Below are 18,727 nucleotides of genomic sequence, written 5' to 3'. Positions count from 1 at the left end.
CTGAACTGTGATTGGTTGCCATGGGCAACTAGAAATATTATGACTTTCAGACAGCTTGATAAATCTGCCCCATAGAGTTTGCATGACTTTTGATAAATGTGGGCCATACTCACCTCTCTTAGCTATACAGAAATTCTGTCTATATACAATCCATAAGGGCCATGTTACAGGTTCATACACCTAATATGATAACGTTAGCTTTGCTAAAAAAAAAAACATTTGTAAACTGTATATACAGTTGATAATAAAAAAAAATTCTCTAATGCAACCATTGAAGCCAGTTGTGGAAAAATGCTAAAACATGAGAATGTTTGTAAGTTTTTATTAGTTTACTTTTTCCAATGCGCAAAATGCTAAGTGCATGAACAAAAAAATATTTTTTTTTGGGACCACTCTTCAAAAAGCATTATTCTTTGTAGGTAACTTGCTCACAGTATTTGTTGGAACTCAGCAGGGAGATTGTTTCAAGCATTTTGAAGAACTAACCAAGATGTTCAAATCATTTTTTCATGTTTTCCCAGAGTTGATGATATTGAGCTCAGGTGCCATATAATTATTTCCCTTCTGTTAATTGACTTTTGTTGATTGATAAAACCTATTATTACTTCCGTTGTGAGAGCATTCTTGCAAAGTAGTGTCCATATCTTCTCTTGAAAGTGCACACCTTCCCTTGAACAGCAATACAAAAGTATTTTTTTACTTATCGCAATAAATAGTGTTTTCACATAGATATGTTTCTTATATTAATGTGTTTATCTATGAATGATCATTTAAATTTTTTTTTCATAGGCAGTATAAAATCTTTTGACATATCCTTCTGCTCTGCCTCTGAATTCATAAAGTGGTACATAAAACTAGTCAAGGCGTCCTTGCATACCTCCTGTATTCGGCTGACTTTCTGAAAGGGAAGAATCGTTCTCCAAAGTTCAGATATATTTAGTGCATTTCTGGAAGTGGTTTCAAAGGCTTCACTTCGTTTTCTAGGTCCTTCACCATGAGTTATATTATGAATCCATTGTGTAAGCTGGTCAGTCAATTTTAAATTAACAAATTTATACATCTCCTCTACTTTACTTAATGGATTGCGCACCAAATCCTCATATCTGACCAACATATATTTATCTTTCAGGAATGGAGGAGCTTTGTAGCTGGCGGTCCTGTACATTTTAACATGGCTTGAACAGATTTTACCTAATACCTCATAGTTTGTGTCATTTAGTTTTGTGCCGTTTGTGTTAAGGACAATGCCGTTATCACCAGCAAGAGCTCTTGGAGCCTGTTCACGGGACTTCCCAACAGCTCTGGGGTCACGTACCAAATGTAGGATTTTGAGGTTTAGAGAAGGGTCTTTGAGAAGTGGATACAGTACTGTAATATCGAAGAATCGAACCTCTTTGACCACAATATGGCTGTACTTGTCACATAACTCTCCGACCTTACTAATTAGATAATCCCCACAAAGTTTCCTACAGGCAGTTTGATTTATGATGTACGGAGAAAAAGCATCACAGGCAGGAAGTGAACAGAGGGCCCTACTAGAATACCACTGGAACAGGTCTGAAACATTCTTATCACTTTCTATGTATGTATCAAATACAGACATATCACATTTAAAGATCGATCGAACCATGTCTCTCACCGACATATGAAGAACATGAGCACTGTAATGTGGCAAAGACCTCCACACATGCCAAGCTGGCTCCATTAAGTAGAAGACATCAGGGTGTTGACTGAAAAATTGACCAAGAAGAGAAGATCCTGATCTCCAGGTGGAAAGAATGAGAAGATGAACCTTTCTTGATTTTACATTTGGGATTGGCAAATTAACATTTGATCTTTGGTGCAAAAAAAACAAAAAGATGATTTGAAGAAATATCAGTATTGCAATGACTGAACCGATAACTCTTATCCTGGACATGGTCTCCAAATCACTTCTTACTGTAAAATAAGAAATATTAAATCAGAAACTAAAGGTTATAAACTATAAATAGATCAACTGCAATACTCTTGAAATTCTCAGTTGTGTAATACAGCGGGTACAGCAAGTATTCAGACCCCTTTAAATTTTTCACTCTTTGTTTCATTACAGACAGTTTATAAGATCAAAAAAGTTCTTAGTTTTGACTCATTAATGTACACTCTGTACCCCCTTTTGAAAGAGAAAAAAACAGAAATGTAGATATGTTTGCTAACATATTATACAAGGAAAACTGAAATATCACATGGTCATAAGTATTCAGACCCTTTGCTGTGACACTCATATTCAACTCATATGCTGTCCATTTCCTTCTGATCCTCCTTGAGAGGGTTCTACTCCTTCATTAGAGTCCTGCTGTGGTTTATTAAACTGATTGAAAGGCATGTCAGAGCACATTAGAATCATGAGGTTTAAGGAACTGCCCAAGGAGATCAGAGACAGAATTGTGGCAATGCACAGCTTTGGCCAAGGTTACAAAAGAATTTTGCAGCATTCAAGGTTCCTAAGAGCACAGTGGCCTCCATAATCCTAAAATGGAAGTAGTTTGGGATGACCACAACTCTTTCTCGCCTTGGCCGCCCAGCCAAACTAAGGGGAGAGAGCTTAAGAAGAACCCCAAGATCACTGTGGCTGAGATCCAGAGATTCAGTAGGGAGATGGGAGAAAGTTCTACAAAGTCAATTATCAATGCAGCCCTCCACCAGTCGGGGTTTTATGGCAGATTGTGCTGATGGAAACCTCTCCTCCGTGCCAGACATATGAAAGCCTGCATACAGTTTGCAAAATAGTACATGAAGGACTCCCAGATTCTTTGGTCTGATGAGATGAAGATGAAATTTTTTAGTGTTAATTCTAAGCAGTATTTGTGGAGAAAATCAGGCACTGGTCATCACCTGCCAAATACAATCCCATTAGTTAAACATGATAACGACAGCGTCATGCTATGGGGGTGAGGGGGTTCTCAGCTGCAGGGATGGGACTATTGGTTACAATTGAAGGAAAGATGAATGAGGCCGAATGCAGAGATATCCTGGATAAAACAAGACAATGATCCTAAGCACAAAGCTAAAATAACAACAGAACAACTCTGTGACCATTTTAGACTGACCAGAGCCCTGACCTTAATCCAATTGAGAATCTCTGAAGGAACTGGAGAGGATTTGTATGGAAGAATGTCAGAGGATCCCCTAATCCAGGTGTGAAAACTTGTTGCATCATTCCCAATAAGACTTATAGCTGTACTAGCGCAAAATGTGCTTTTACTCAATACTGAGCAAAGGGGCTGAATACTTATGACCATGAGATATTTCAGTTTTTCTTGTTTAAAAAAATTTGCAAAAATATCTACATTTCTTTTTTTCTGTTAAGATGGGTGAAGAGTGTACATTGAATGAACAAAAAAAACTTTTTTGATCTGACCAATTGGCTGCAAGGAAACAAAGACCATGAGTCGCCGTAAGACGAAACGCGTTGGTCAAATCCATGTTATCTGTATGCTGCTTATTCATTGATATGGAAATCAAATCAAGCTTTTATAAATCTTCTGTAATTGCACTGGGGTTCTTTGGTCTTGAATGTGCTATTTAAGTGGAAGGCTTACACCCTCTCTCCGTGCACTTGGAACATTAAAGGGGTATTCCGGGAATATGAACCTCTGACACAAAAACCCATGGATGATATAAATAAATGAATACAACAATACTCAATTTCATTAGTCACAAAATCAAGCTTAAATAGTTTGATTTTATCATTTACAAAATTTATGGCCTCTTTAAAGTAGGTGGAATTATCACTAAGATGGTCGCCACTGGAAACTACAAGTCCCATGATCCTTTAGTTCTCAGTAACTCCTCCCTCTTATGCTCTGCTCCCAGTGATAATGTAACAGACACCAGCTTTTTCTGCTAAGGGGAGCAAAATTTTTAATAACAACTAATTACACATTAGCTTATATTTTAATGACCGATTTCTATATGAATTATGCTTATTCCTGGAATACCCATTTAAGTTAACCGTTGGTGGTGAGATAGCTTTTTTGTTGTTTTTTCCTGTTCACAATGAAACAAAGAGTGGATAATTTAAAGGGTTCTGAATACCCGTAGAACACACTGTATACTATATTATCATTTTATGTACTGCACACAAAACTGAGAGGCCTGTTGACTATTTATATGTCAAAGGAAAATAAAACTGACTTACAATTAATAACGTTCACAATGGCTTGTTTAATACCATGTTAAGGAAAGTGTTTACCTGTAACTTTTTAAATCAATAAAGTCTTTCCCGGAATTGGATGATGAAGCAAATTCTGTCGTCTTCTTAAGGGCAGAGTGAAAATGAGAGTTTTTTTCGCCAAAGTAAGCAATATATACTAGCTGAAGCAATGTCGTTCCACTATGAACTTGGTGTGATGTAAAGCTAAATGAAGTCTGTGTTAACTCAGGTAACAACTTCAACAGTCCAAAATATGAGTTGGTGGATTTATGTTCATTAGCTCTGAACCGTATAAATTCCTTTTACTGATTCACTTAAAGAGCATATTCCTCTTTGTAGTCAATACCTGAGTTAGGATTACTTACAGGTCACCATAGCATCCAATGGGCAATATGTTCATGGTCTTTCCTGAAAACAAAACCCACTTCCAAATCTAACAATACATGATTGATCATACCATACCTCAGTGAACAATGACCGTCCATTGTACAGTACTGATGTACAGAACATAAAAGAGCAATGGTTTTTCATTATTCATTAGCCAAGTCATTGAAAATAGAACTAATATGTGTTATAGCCACGGTATATGTCTTATTGATGCAGGAGAGTGTGCATTGTCCATATTTTTATTTCATTTTTAAATTCTAAGATTTATTTAGTTTTTTTTTTAAATTATATATTATATATATCCTTGTAGATAAAGCATCATGGGCTTACTTCTCTTGAGAAAAGTTGTGTCGTCCTAAATGCTGGTGTCTAGAGGGGTGTCCTCAGGAGCAGAATTGTTTACATGAAAAAAAAAATTCTCTCATTCTTGGCCACACTGCTGACCCGGTGACAGTGTGTTGTAAAATATAGGAGAGGAACTTATAGTTTATACGCATGTAGGAATTATGTTTATTGTATATATGGATGGAAGCACAGCTTAATGGTCTACAGCAGTGATGGTGAACTTTTTAGAGAGAGAGTGCCCAGACTGCAGCAAAGAAACCCACTTATTTATCACAAAGTGCTGTGCCGACACAGCAATTTAATCAGCAAATTTTTTTGTTCCTTGCTCTGTCACAGCTTTCAGTCATATTGGCATCTTGAGGACTCCAGCACCATTGAAGGAAAGAGGGGAAATTTGGATTATCATTGTATCTTGTACCTTGAAATGGAAAGAGAGTGGAGCAGACGCTACAAAATTATTCCAACCCTGCCAACAGCTCAGGAAGCAGTCATAGGAAGCCCAGAAAATGTTGCTATAAAACATCACTGAATGTATCACATCCCAGGCTACCCAGGACTGCAGGAGGAAGCTTGGAGTCACTCAAGCTTTCTGTGGTGGGGTGACAGCCTGGGTGACCACAGAGATGGCTCTGAGTGCCACATCTGCCATAGGTTATACACTCCTGGTCCATAGTACTGGAGGAAAAGGGGTTTCATAATATTTAGGCATTATATATATATTTTGGGGGTAGAAAGGTCATAATATACAATACAAGTCTATAGAGGCAGGAGCTGAGAAATTTACACTGTATTATAGTAGGGCACAATGGGTCATAATCTATAGGAATGAGGGTACACATGGTAATAGTCATGGTAATAGTTTGATGTGAACTATGGGATCACAACCGATAAATTAATTAAGAAGTAAAAGTAGCAGTCGACAGTTCTTTGCTACAATATAAGACTGGTAAGGCATACTTTTAATTATTAAAAGTATTTATTATTAATAAGTATTTATTATTATTTAACTATTAATTGGTCCAGTTTACTGTGCCAGAATATAGAATTTTCTGGCACATGCACTATTTTCTGAAACGCAACACCACCTTTTATTTTTACCAAGGACATGCCCCTTTCTCAGACAAGTTAGAAAAGGGCCTAAAAAAGCTCTAAGACTAATTACACCAGTATTTTGGCGTGGGCAGATTGATACAGAGGTCAATTGATATAGAGGTCAATTCAGCTTTGATAAAACAGAAAGTATTTGCTCCTCTGAGTGATCTGTATTGGAAAGCCTTCAAGACATTACTGAAAATACTGTAGGGATCTTCCCGGGGGATGGTGTGTTAGGACACAGTTCACAGCAGACGTAGATGTATAAAAGATCAACTTGGCGTTTATTTTTAGCATAAACAGTCCAGCAAACATAAATACAGCAACACCGTGCTTTTAAAAGTTCAAACAAAAGACCTACCCGTCTGGGCGCTTACTAACAGGTTGTCTCACCTATCTAACACTCGTAAATACAGCGGCCGCATAGACAGGAAGATGCAGGGCTCCTCCAAACCCACATAGGCTGTTTCCTGGCTGATAGCCCAGACCTGAAAGCTTTGGAAAGCTTTTACCTTCACAGGCTGATTAGGAGCAGAGCTCACCTGATCCAAAACCCGAACTGGATCGAGGGGAGGGAGTGGCAAGTCCCACTACCAAACCTACCTGCCACTCCATGTAAATCCAGGCCCGGCAAGATTAAACAACAACTCAGCAGCATAATACTGCTGAGCAACAGATCAATCCTGGACTTACCATCTCACACTACGTAGCAACCTAGGTGAGATGTACACCCCCTCGAGCACTTCTCCAGTGAGATGTCTACATATCCCCCCCCTCTTTTTCAGACCGGAGGGCTGAGCATTTTGTCCCCACAGACAATGTACCCTTGACAGTGCATCAGCATTCGCCTGTAATTTCCCTGGTCTGTGTTCCACAGTGAAATTGAAATTTTGTAGGGACAGAAACCATCTAGTCACCCTTGCATTTTTCTCCTTGTTTAGTTTCATCCATGTTAGGGGGGCATGGTCTGTCACTAACTTGAATTTCCTGCCTAGCAAGTAATACTTCAGGGATTCTAGGGCCCACTTCACTGCCAGACATTCACGCTCCACAATAGCATAATTCTTCTCGGCCGGGGTTAACTTCCTACTCAAGTACATCACCGGATGCTCCTCACCATTCACCACCTGTGAGAGAACTGCACCTAACCCTGTGTTAGAGGCATCTGTCTGGACCAGAAATTCTCGCCTGAAATCGGGGGTAACTAGCACAGGTTGTTGGCACAGAGAAGACTTAAGGCTTTGGAAAGCCTTCTCGGCCTCTGGAGTCCACGTCACCATTGCTGACTTTCCGCCCTTTGTCAAGTCAGTTAGCGGGGCTGCAATTGAGGCAAAGTTCGGCACAAACCTACGGTAATAGCCCGTAATACCCAGGAAAGCTCTGACCTGTTTCTTTGACAGGGGTCTAGGCCAATTCTGTATTGCCTCAATTTTATTTAACTGTGGCTTAATCAAACCCCTCCCAATAATGTAACCCAGGTACTTGGCCTCTTCTAGGGCTAGTGCACACTTCTCGGCATTTATGGTCAACCCTGCATCCCTTATGGCATTCAACACAACCTGTACCTTACAGAGGTGACTTTCCCAATCGGGACTAAAAATGACCACATCATCGAGGTAGGCAGCTGAATAATCACGATGTGGTCGCAGAATCAAGTCCATCAACCTCTGAAAAGTCGCAGGTGCTCCATGTAACCCGAATGGCATCACTACATACTGGAACAACCCCTCAGGGGTGGAGAATGCAGTTTTCTCTTTAGCCTCATCAGTAAGAGGAATCTGCCAGTAGCCCTTTGTGAGATCGAGGGTGGTTATGTACCTGGCATTACCCATCTTTTCAATCAGCTCATCTACCCTGGGCATAGGATAAGCATCGAACTTGGAGATCTCATTCAACCTTCTGAAATCGTTACAGAACCTCCAAGTTCCATTGGGCTTTGGGATTAGCACAATCGGACTGGACCATTCACTCTGTGAAACTTCAATCACTCCTAGGTCAAGCATACGTTTCACCTCAGCAGACACTGCCTCTCTGCGTGCTTCTGGTATCCTATAGGGCTTGAGGTTTACTCTGCTTCTAGGCCCAGTTTCAATGTGATGACGGATGAGGTGTGTACGCCCTGGAAGGTCAGAAAACTTGTCTTTGTTTTTCTGCAAAAACTCCTTAGCCTCCTGTTTCTGTGACCCTGATAGGGTATCACCAACCTTGACCGAAGGGATTGGTTGCGACAAATTATTACCAGGATTTGTTGCCACCAAGGATTCCCTGTCTTTCCAGGATTTGATCAAGTTTATGTGATAAACTTGGAAAGGCTTCCTTCTACCTGGTTGGTGCACCTTATAGTTTACCTCACTGACCTTTTCAACAATTTCATAGGGACCTTGCCACTTCGCTAGGAATTTACTCTCTATAGTGGGAACTAGTATGAGAACCCTGTCACCTGGGTTAAATGTCCTGATTCTCGCAGAACGGTTGTAAATTCTACTTTGGCTCTCTTGCGCCCTCTGGAGGTGTTCCCTTACTAGGGGCATTACAGTAGCTATACGGTCCTGCATTTGTGCTACATGCTCGATAACACTTTTGTATGGGGTGGACTCACTCTCCCATGTCTCCTTTGCAATATCTAATAGACCCCTAGGGTGACGACCATAGACCAACTCAAAGGGAGAGAACCCTGTGGACGCTTGGGGAACTTCCCTCACAGCAAACATCAGGTAAGGTAACAAGTGATCCCAATCACGACCATCTTTTTCTACCACTTTCTTCAACATATGTTTGAGGGTTTTATTAAACCTCTCCACCAATCCGTCTGTCTGGGGGTGATATACAGAGGTGCGTATAGGTGTGATTTTAAATAGCTTACATAGCTCCTTCATCACCTTAGACATAAAGGGCGTACCTTGGTCAGTCAGAATTTCTTTGGGGATCCCAGTCCTAGAGAACATATAAAACAGCTCCCGGGCAATTGTTTTAGATGCAGTGTTTCTTAAGGGCACAGCCTCAGGATAGCGGGTCGCATAGTCTAAGACAACCAAAATGTACTGGTGTCCTCTAGCCGATTTTACAATGGGACCCACTAAATCCATGGCAATACGCTCAAAAGGCACCTCTATAATGGGGAGCGACACCAAAGGACTACGAAAATGTGACACTGGGGCGCTAAGCTGACATGTGGGGCATGACTCGCAGTATTTTTTAATGTCATCATAAATTGCAGGCCAATAAAACCTCTGGAGGACTCTCTCCCGCGTTTTTTCAGTCCCCAAGTGTCCCCCAAGAACATGGTTATGTGCCATGTCAAGCACCTGACGCCGGTACGGCTTAGGGACCAGAAGCTGTTCCACAATTTCATCATTAATTTTAGTGACTCTATAGAAGAAATCATTAGTCACGGAAAAATGTGGAAATTTATTCTCAGCATCTGGTTCCTGAGGTACCCCATTCAAAACAGTAACCTGCTCTCTCGCATTTTTAAGAGTGGGATCCTGCAACTGTGCAGTCCCAAAATTAACCCTAGACACCTCTAAGTCTGGTATATTTTGCTCAGTGGGAGGAGCTTCCTCCTCCTCTCCAGCCAGGACCTGTAAAGGAAAAGCATCACTTTCATCCTGCACAGTTTTATCATTTACAGTGGGTAATGCAACAACCTTAGGGGTATTCTCACTCCTTTCGGGGGTTTTTCTTTTTCCCCATAAAGCCCAGAACAACGGAAAATCTCGTCCCAATATTACATTATGCATGAGGTTTTTAACCACACCCACTTCATACTGTACGGAGCCTAGTTCAGTCCCGACTTTAGCCAGCACTATAGGGTAAACTTTTGTATCACCATGTATGCAAACCACACTCATGTGTTTTTTTGACCCAAAGTCCCCAGCCACCAGGCTGGCATGCACCAAGGTTACAAGGCTTCCTGAGTCCAGCAACGCCTTAACAGGGAAGTCATTAATGGTAATGTTGCAGACTTGCGGTTCAGTCTCTAGTCCAGGAACTGCAACACAAGATGGTTCCGCAAACAGCGACTGACGCCGGCTAGCGTCACACTCCATTGGCTCAGAGGTAAGGGGGCAATGGGCAGACACGTGTCCCACCTCATGGCATCTCCAGCACTTGATAGGGCCTGGTCTCCCTGGCAGGGAGTCCTTTTTAGGGCCACTTGGCCACCCGGGACCATCGCCAGTCTTTTGCCCCTGAGATACCTCTTGAGCCCTTTTCCCTCGATCAGCACCCCTCCACACTCCCCCAATCGATGGAAGTCTCTTACCAGGTGACGGCACAGACCTGGCACTCCGGGGAGGTGAAGAAGCTGCAGGAACATCACGGAGGTAGTCCTCAGTCGCTTGGAACCTCTCCACAAGGTTGACAAGTTCGTCTGCATTCTTAGGATCACCTTGTCCCACCCAGCGTTGCAGGTCAGCAGGCAGTGCTCGGAGGTAGCGATCCATCACGACCCTCTCTAGGATCTGTGCAGGAGTAGAGGTGTCTGGCTCCAACCACTTTCTTGCCAAATGGATCAGGTCATACATCTGGGACCTCGCAGATTTGTCCAGACTGTAGTTCCAGTTGCGTACCCTCCGGGCACGGACAGCAGCGGTAACTCCTAGTCGGGCAAGTATCTCTGCTTTTAGCCGAGTATAGTCCTTGATCTCCTGCTCACTGAGGTCATAGTAGGCCTTTTGAGGTTCACCTGTTAAATAGGGCGCAATGACCTCTGCCCACTCAGCAGCTGGTAGCTTCTCTCGCTCAGCCACACGCTCAAAGACAGTTAGGTAGGCCTCAACATCGTCCTCAGCAGTCATCTTTTGCAGCGCTCGCTGCACAGCCCGTCTTACATAAAAAGTCTCTGGAGCGGCTGCCACCGCTGGCTGTGGATTAGCCTCTGCAGACGCCTCTTGCTTAGCTATCAGGAGCTCGATGAGTTTCTGTTGTTGAGCCATTGCTTGTTCATGGCGCAGGTTAGCCGCTGTCTGAGCCTGCTGCTGTTGCAAATTCACTTGCATAAACTGCTTCCACATCTCCTCCATGGCGCTTGTCTGTTTTTGGAGTGAAGTAGCAGTCTTCACCCAGGACATAAGCAGCTGTAGCCAAGTTGATACACACCGTTGCCCCTAGCAACCGTTTTTGCCCGCTCCGCAGCACCAATTGTAGGGATCTTCCCGGGGGATGGTGTGTTAGGACACAGTTCACAGCAGACGTAGATGTATAAAAGATCAACTTGGCGTTTATTTTTAGCATAAACAGTCCAGCAAACATAAATACAGCAACACCGTGCTTTTAAAAGTTCAAACAAAAGACCTACCCGTCTGGGCGCTTACTAACAGGTTGTCTCACCTATCTAACACTCGTAAATACAGCGGCCGCATAGACAGGAAGATGCAGGGCTCCTCCAAACCCACATAGGCTGTTTCCTGGCTGATAGCCCAGACCTGAAAGCTTTGGAAAGCTTTTACCTTCACAGGCTGATTAGGAGCAGAGCTCACCTGATCCAAAACCCGAACTGGATCGAGGGGAGGGAGTGGCAAGTCCCACTACCAAACCTACCTGCCACTCCATGTAAATCCAGGCCCGGCAAGATTAAACAACAACTCAGCAGCATAATACTGCTGAGCAACAGATCAATCCTGGACTTACCATCTCACACTACGTAGCAACCTAGGTGAGATGTACACCCCCTCGAGCACTTCTCCAGTGAGATGTCTACAATACTAAAAAAGTGGCTTGCTGCATTCTGATTTTATCCATCATGAAATGTTTTTTGAGTGGCACCTTGGTTATGAGACCCTTTTTAGGACATGAGTTAAAGGATTGCTTTCTAGTTACTGTTATATTTCAGCTGGTGTCATGGCTTTCCATGGTTTTTTGCACTTCTCTTTTCTTCTTGTTCATTACTTTTACTGTGTATGATTTCTCATTATCTCACATAACTTAATTTATGGACAACTATGGCTTGATTTCTTTGCCAGTGTCTAATTTTTATTTCACCCACCACATGTCATATGATTCAAACTTATAAACTATGATAGTGGCCCACAATTTTCCTGTATGGGGTTCCAAGTTTCCTGATGGCAACCCTGTTTGTAGTCTTTTCACCCACCCTCCCCTGGCTCTCCGAGTATTGCAGCGACTGGAAGTTTCTAATTTCACTGGAACTGCTTTGGCCAATTATTAATGTCACTTGTTCTACATCTCCAGGTGCTGCTGAGCCAGTACCAAAGAACTGGAGACCACCAAAGCCCTGGAACCTGTTCCAGGGCAAGTACACTTTTCAATTCAGCCCATTTAATTTCCGTTCATTTATTCAGCCCCAAGTATCAAGAGACTGGTGGAGAAGAGATTGTGCCCAGATCTACTAAGAGGTTGGAGCTTCTTAGTAGATACATGATTTTAAGACTGGTGATTAAAATAAATTCTGTTAACATTGTCATAAAAGGCATTTTTTATTGCAAAATAAATTCAATTTTTAATGATGCAATTTTTATGGTAAATATTACATACTGATTAACATTTGTTAACTCTTTCTGATAGATGGGATTGAAAAAAGACAATTCATCCACTATATCAGTGGTGGCGAACCTTTGGCACGGGTGCCAAAGGTGGCACTCAGAGCCCTTTCTGTGGGCACCCAAGTCCTCACCCCAACACAAAGTTTGCCACATACGACTCAAAGCTTTCTCCTGTAGTCCAATACAGCCCAGGATGTGCCATGCTCAGCACTATTTTAAAGCGACATCCTTGGCTGCCAGCACTACAGGAGGAGCCAGAAGGTGTGGCTAGAGATGAATTGTCATTTGAGCTCCTGCTCTGGGTCCCCTGATTCTTCCTCTTCAGGGGCCCCTGGGGGGGGGGGGGGGCGCGAAGCTACAATCCAAATTTCTCCATCTTTCTATTGTATTGGTGAACTCAGGACACCGATATGTTTAAAACCTGTGATACAGCAGGGATCAATAAGTTACTGCTTTAATTGTCATGTTGGCACTTTGCGGGATACAAGTGGGTTTTGGTTGTAGCTTGGGTACTCTGTCCCCAAAATGTTTCGCAATCACTGCATGCCATGCCAGAAAACCCCATTATTTATGGGATACGGTATATTGCGCCTCCAACTTCCAGTTCCTTCCAACAGGCTATGAAAACACATCAGAAGGAAAGAGTGCGAAGTATTAGTTTTCCTTTTAATTACAGAAGGTATTCAGGCCCCTTTAAATTTCTCACTCTTTGTTCCATTGCAGCCAGTTGGGAAGATTAAAATAGTTCTTGTTTTGCTTATTAATATACACTCTGCACCACATATTGACAGAAAAAAACAAAAATGTAGATATTTTTGCGAAATTATTAAACAGGAAAACTGAAATACCCCATGGTCATAAGTATTCAGCCCCTTTGCTCAGTATTGAGTAGAAGCAGCTTTTGAGCTAGTACAGTCATGAGTCTAGGCTTTCTAGGGATCTGACTGGGCCTGTCAAGAATGGTCCCAGCTTATTTTAGCTGTGTGCTTAGGGTCATTGTTGGAAGGTGAACTGTGAGCTGTTAGGTCTTATAGACAGGTGTGTGACTTTCCTAATCAAGTCATGGAAGCATGTGAGCTAAATATAAGTGTCACAGGAAGGGTCTGAAGACCATGTGATTTTTAAACAGGGTTTGAATACTTTCTGTACCCATTCTATATATGTAGTGGGCTTTATTTAGTGTTTGGCCAGTTATGTCAGGGGTTGCTGCTGATTTTCAGTTTTACTCCTGTTTTCAGGGGAAGAGGAGATGAACCCGATGGCATACATTGGGATACACTACTGCCCTCCATTGTAAGGATATGTAGTGCTGTTCTGGAAATTAAACCCTAGCTTTTATAGAGCAGAAAGCAATTGTATGGCCCATTAATCGAAACTAAATAAAGAACACTAAACTAGGAATATACATTTAATTTCTCACCTTTTATACAGCAAAGAATCTGCTCCTCTTGTGAACTTTGTCATCGTTGGTAATGGAGATTCATTATTATGAATCTGTCTCTGCATGCCCTGTATAGACTGTATGCTGGAGAATATCTAATAGACAGGCATAGATGATGTTGCTGATGGTATGGGTGTGAGCAGCTCCCTGGAGTAATTGTGTTTGTTGATACAGGCAGCAGGTGAAAGGGGCGGTGACGGGATGTGAGAGACTAGTATAGAACTGCAAGGGACAGATGGCATCACTGTGCCCACGGGCAGATACCTGCTTCAAAAACACTGCTTGTTCTGTAATGAGAAGACTGCCCAGTTCTTATAGAGTAAGAGTACCTGTGTGACCATGGTCAGATTTCTGTCCACTGGAAGTAAACATAGAAGCTTTCTATTGGATGACAGCAAGAAGAGATCTGGAATTGATATAGGAATTGATACAGAAGGTGTATTTGAAAGTTGTATAACTTTTTATTATACAATCAATAACATCAATTTGCTGAAATGGAAATACCCCTTTAAATCACTAACAACACTGCAGGGACTGCACAGATCATTTTATAACTTCTACTCTCGGGCTTCGGGCTTGTTCAAATTAATATCCTAAGTTCCACCTAGAATCTGTTTAACATTTATTTCAATAAAGGCAGATTCACACTGCCGTTGTCAATCAGTGAACCATGGACGGAGTCCTGTGGAACGGACCAACTATACAGCTGGGGACAGAACTGCTTACATGATCGTGATCTATGGTGTAAACATGGTTAAAGTCTTGGTGTTGCTGTTTAGTAAAAGAAAGCAGACACTCCTTACATCATAGATCACTCGAATCATAATCTGGTATATCTATGTCCCATGTATTGTCCGGTAAAGTTACGGTGCCCAGCCATCACTAAGGCTATATGTCAATGGTCAGCTTCTGCTATTGAAGAACTTAGGGTATGTTTTGAACCGACAGATTGGAATTTATTTTTAGGTAGTTGTAGAGAAAACATTGACGGTTGTGTAGACACCATCACAGATTACATCAATTTTTGTGTAAAAACCATAGTTCCTGAGTATAGTTCTGCCATATGTAAACATTTCTTCAATTGGATGTTATTAAAAAAAATGTTCCTGTGTGAAGATAATTTCTCATAAATGTAGTTATTCTGTCCTTTAGAAACGAGATGGCTTCCTCGGTTACGACCACGTCACACTCTGGCAGCAGGGGTTAGATATGCGCTATTGAGTCCTGCCTGACCCCCTGGATTCAGCGATCATTACCACAGGACAGCTGTGGGACCTGCAGTAACTCCCGGACATTTCATATACAAAAACTTTTTGTTTCTTTGTGCAATCCCTCCAGCAGAGGTGGCCGTATCCGAGGAAGCCATCTCGTTTCTAAGGGATCACATGACTACATTTCTGAGAAAATATCTTCACACAGGAAAATTTTTTTTAATAACATCTAATTGAAGAAATGTTTATATATGACAGTTTAATGGAACAGAATGTGAATGCCCAGACGAGAATACCCCTTTAAATCTGTGGACTCCCTGGACCACTGCGGGAGATGATGGTACTAGCCGCAACCTGGGACCGGAATCTAAGTTGCCCCTGGTCTTCGCCAGAGCCTGCCGCAAAGCGGGATGGTCTTGCTGCTGGCGGAAGCCACCAAGTGCACCTAGGCCTGCGGTGGCATCCAACGTAGGGACACAGGGTAGGCAGGACCTCGGGAAGGCAGGACCTGGGGATGGCAGGACCTTGGGAAGGCAGGACCTCAGGATGGCAGGACCTCGGGATGGCCACCAGGATAGAGGACCGCCACAGGAATACAGGACCGCCACAGGAACACAGGACCGCCACAGAAACAAAGGACCGCCACAGGAATACAGGACTTCCACAGGAACACAGGAACGCCACAGGAATACAGGAACTTCACAGGAACGCAGGACCAACACAGGAACACCACAGGAACACAGGACCGCCACAGGAACACAGGAATGCCACAGGAAACGCTCAGGAGGCTTTCACTTCAGTAGAATGACTTGAAGATCCGGCAGGGGATGCTGGGAGCCGCTGGATCTTATAGCAGTGCCAGGAATGCCAGCGCCAATTAGGAAGACACTGGCCCTTTAAATGCAGAAGAATTGGCGCGGCTAGGGTGCGCGCGGCCTCGGCAAGCAGCAGGAGCGTGGCCTATAGAGAAAGCCGGTGTGGGATCTGGACGGGACCGAGGCGGCATCCAGAGCCAGTGGAGGTGAGTATGGGCCCAGGGGTGGGAGGGGCGCCACATCGGAGGACACGGATGTGCCCGCGATCCGAGACATGGATCACGGGGGCATCCGTGACAGCTGTGAAATTATATCAAAACAATAAACCATGGGTGAAAGAAACAACATTGGGACAAATTAGAAAATAAATTATCTGAGGGCGGCCCTAGGGAAGTATGGCGAGGCATAAGAACAATAACGGGATTACCGTGTAGGGCAGGTCAGGTTGGAGGAAGCGGAGAATTAGCAGCCAAATAGTTTTTTTAACAGATTTACAGCAGGAGGTGAAATTAGGGAAGGCTCCTGGACCAGACAATATCCGGGCAAGGGTTTTAAGAGAATGTAGTAAAGAATTGAGTATGGTGTTCATGAGAATTTTTAATAGTAGTTTAGACACCACTTATGTACCAAAATTATGGAAGACGTCTACGATAGTCCCACTATGTAAGGTCAAGAGGCTGACACAACTGAACGACTATAGACCAATAGCCCAAATGGCGCTTATTATGAAAGTCTTCGAACCATTAGTATTGCATAGGCTGAGTGCAGTTGTTTCCCCTCTCTTGGACCCACTCCAGTTTGCCTACCGGCCAGGAATTGGTAAGAATGATGCACTACTATATCTGCTAGAGAGAGTATATTCACACTTAGACATTTTAGGAAATTCAGTTCGTTTAATGTTCTTTGATTTTAGTAGTTCCTTTAATCGTATTGTGCCGGAACAACTAGTAGAAAAATTAGTTAAATTATCTGTGGACCAGAAAAATGGGTCTTGGATTTTGAACTACCTAGAAAACAGGCCACAAAAAGTAAAAGTTGGGAGCCACTGGTCGGAGGAAGTTTTGTCTAGTGTGGGAGTTCCACAGGGGACAGTTCTCTCACCATTTCTGTTCTTCGTATATACAGGAGATTTTCGTAGGAATAATGATGATTGTTTAGTGCAAAAATACTCTGATGATACTATCCTGGTTGGATAAAAGATAGCGAGGATGGGGGGTAGAGGACCACCGTGGGTGAATTCTGTGACTGGTGTATTGCAAGCAGCCTGCACTTACATTTTCTAAAAACCAAGGAAATTATAGTTGACTTCTCAAGGAAAAGGAACAATTGGATTGAACCACTGATTGTAGAGGGGGTTGAAATTGAATGGGTAAAAGAGTATAAATTTCTCTATTGCTCTATTGCCCATTCTCTCTCCCAGTATTTTTACTATGTTGGTTCTAATCTTAGAACCAGCATCCTGATTATCCATCATATTGAAACGGGCTATTTTCCTTATAAATTACTGCCAGTTTCTACATAACACATTTACTGACTCTGATGTCCTTACTACATATCAAACTTTCCCTCTTTCACATTTTATGCATTTATGAGTTTTTTCACTTGTATGTATTTTTCTACCTTTTGATACCTTGGACACATACACTCACCGGCCACTTTATTAGGTACACCTGTCCAACTGCTCGTTAACACTTAATTTCTAATCAGCCAATCACATGGCGGCAACTCCGTGCATTTAGGCATGTAGACATGGTCAAGACAATCTCCTGCAGTTCAAACCGAGCATCAGTATGGGGAAGAAAGGTGATTTGAGTGCCTTTGAACGTGGCATGGTTGTTGGTGCCAGAAGGGCTGGTCTGAGTATTTCAGAAACTGCTGATCTACTGGGATTTTCACGCACAACCATCTCTAGGGTTTACAGAGAATGGTCCGAAAAAGAAAAACCATCCAGTGAGCGGCAGTTCTGTGGGCGGAAATGCCTCGTTGATGCCAGAGGTCAGAGGAGAATGGGCAGACTGGTTCGAGCTGATAGAAAGGCAACAATGACTCAAATCGCCACCCGTTACAACCAAGGTAGGCAGAAGAGCATCTCTGAACGCACAGTACGTCGAACTTTGAGGCAGATGGGCTACAGCAGCAGAAGACCACACTGGGTGCCACTCCTTTCAGCTAAGTACAGGAAACTGAGGCTACAATTTGCACAAGCTCATCGAAATTGGACAGTAGAAGATTGGAAAAACGTTGCCTGGTCTGATGAGTCTCGATTTCTGCTGCGACATTCGGATGGTAGGGTCAGAATTTGGCGTCAACAACATGAAAGCATGGATCGATCCTGCCTTGTATCAACGGTTCAGGCTGGTGGTGGTGGTGTCATGGTGTGGGGAATATTTTCTTGGCACTCTTTGGGCCCCTTGGTACCAATTGAGCATCATTGCACAAACAATATCAGTCATTTACTGGAATGTGTTTAAAGTGGACAAACCCTCAATTATTTCAGAAATTTATGAAAAAAGTTATGTTTTGGAATTAGATGGAATTTTTGGATGGAATTTTTGCTTCCCAAATGCTTTAAGCATCCATGTCCCTGTTGCTAGTTTACCATGAACCCTGTCCTTTCTTCAAACACTGCAATATATACAGTTCATACAAGTATAAACATCAAGTCTTGTCAATGGTAAAATCCTTTAGTCAAACACAGTAAAAGTTGACAAAAACACAGAAGTAGTCAAAAAAATAAGAAA

The 18,727-nt window shown here is 42.6% G+C and overlaps 1 protein-coding gene across 1 annotated transcript; it reads right to left on the bottom strand.

Moving 5' to 3' along the window:
* Positions 1-430: 430 nt before the first annotated feature.
* On the bottom strand, positions 431-14,069 carry LOC140068929 (carbohydrate sulfotransferase 5-like). Its single transcript, XM_072114278.1, has 2 exons — positions 13,940-14,069; positions 431-1,938 (listed from the first exon to the last, which is right to left on the bottom strand). Exon 2 carries the CDS (start codon positions 1,916-1,918, stop codon positions 767-769), a length of 1,152 nt encoding a protein of 383 aa, XP_071970379.1. The 5' UTR covers positions 1,919-1,938; positions 13,940-14,069; the 3' UTR covers positions 431-766.
* Between the last annotated feature and the right edge of the window lie 4,658 nt (positions 14,070-18,727).

Source organism: Engystomops pustulosus, chromosome 7 (assembly GCF_040894005.1).
Source record: "Engystomops pustulosus chromosome 7, aEngPut4.maternal, whole genome shotgun sequence".
NCBI classification, from domain to species: Eukaryota; Metazoa; Chordata; class Amphibia; order Anura; family Leptodactylidae; genus Engystomops; species Engystomops pustulosus.
The sequence above is the reverse complement of the archived record's forward strand: the minus strand, read 5'-3'. Positions and strand labels throughout refer to the sequence as shown.

Coding starts and splice junctions, on each gene's coding strand:
- LOC140068929 (XM_072114278.1), bottom strand. CDS start 1,918: ATGTCCAGGATAAGAGTTATCGGTTCAGTCATTGCAATACTGATATTT.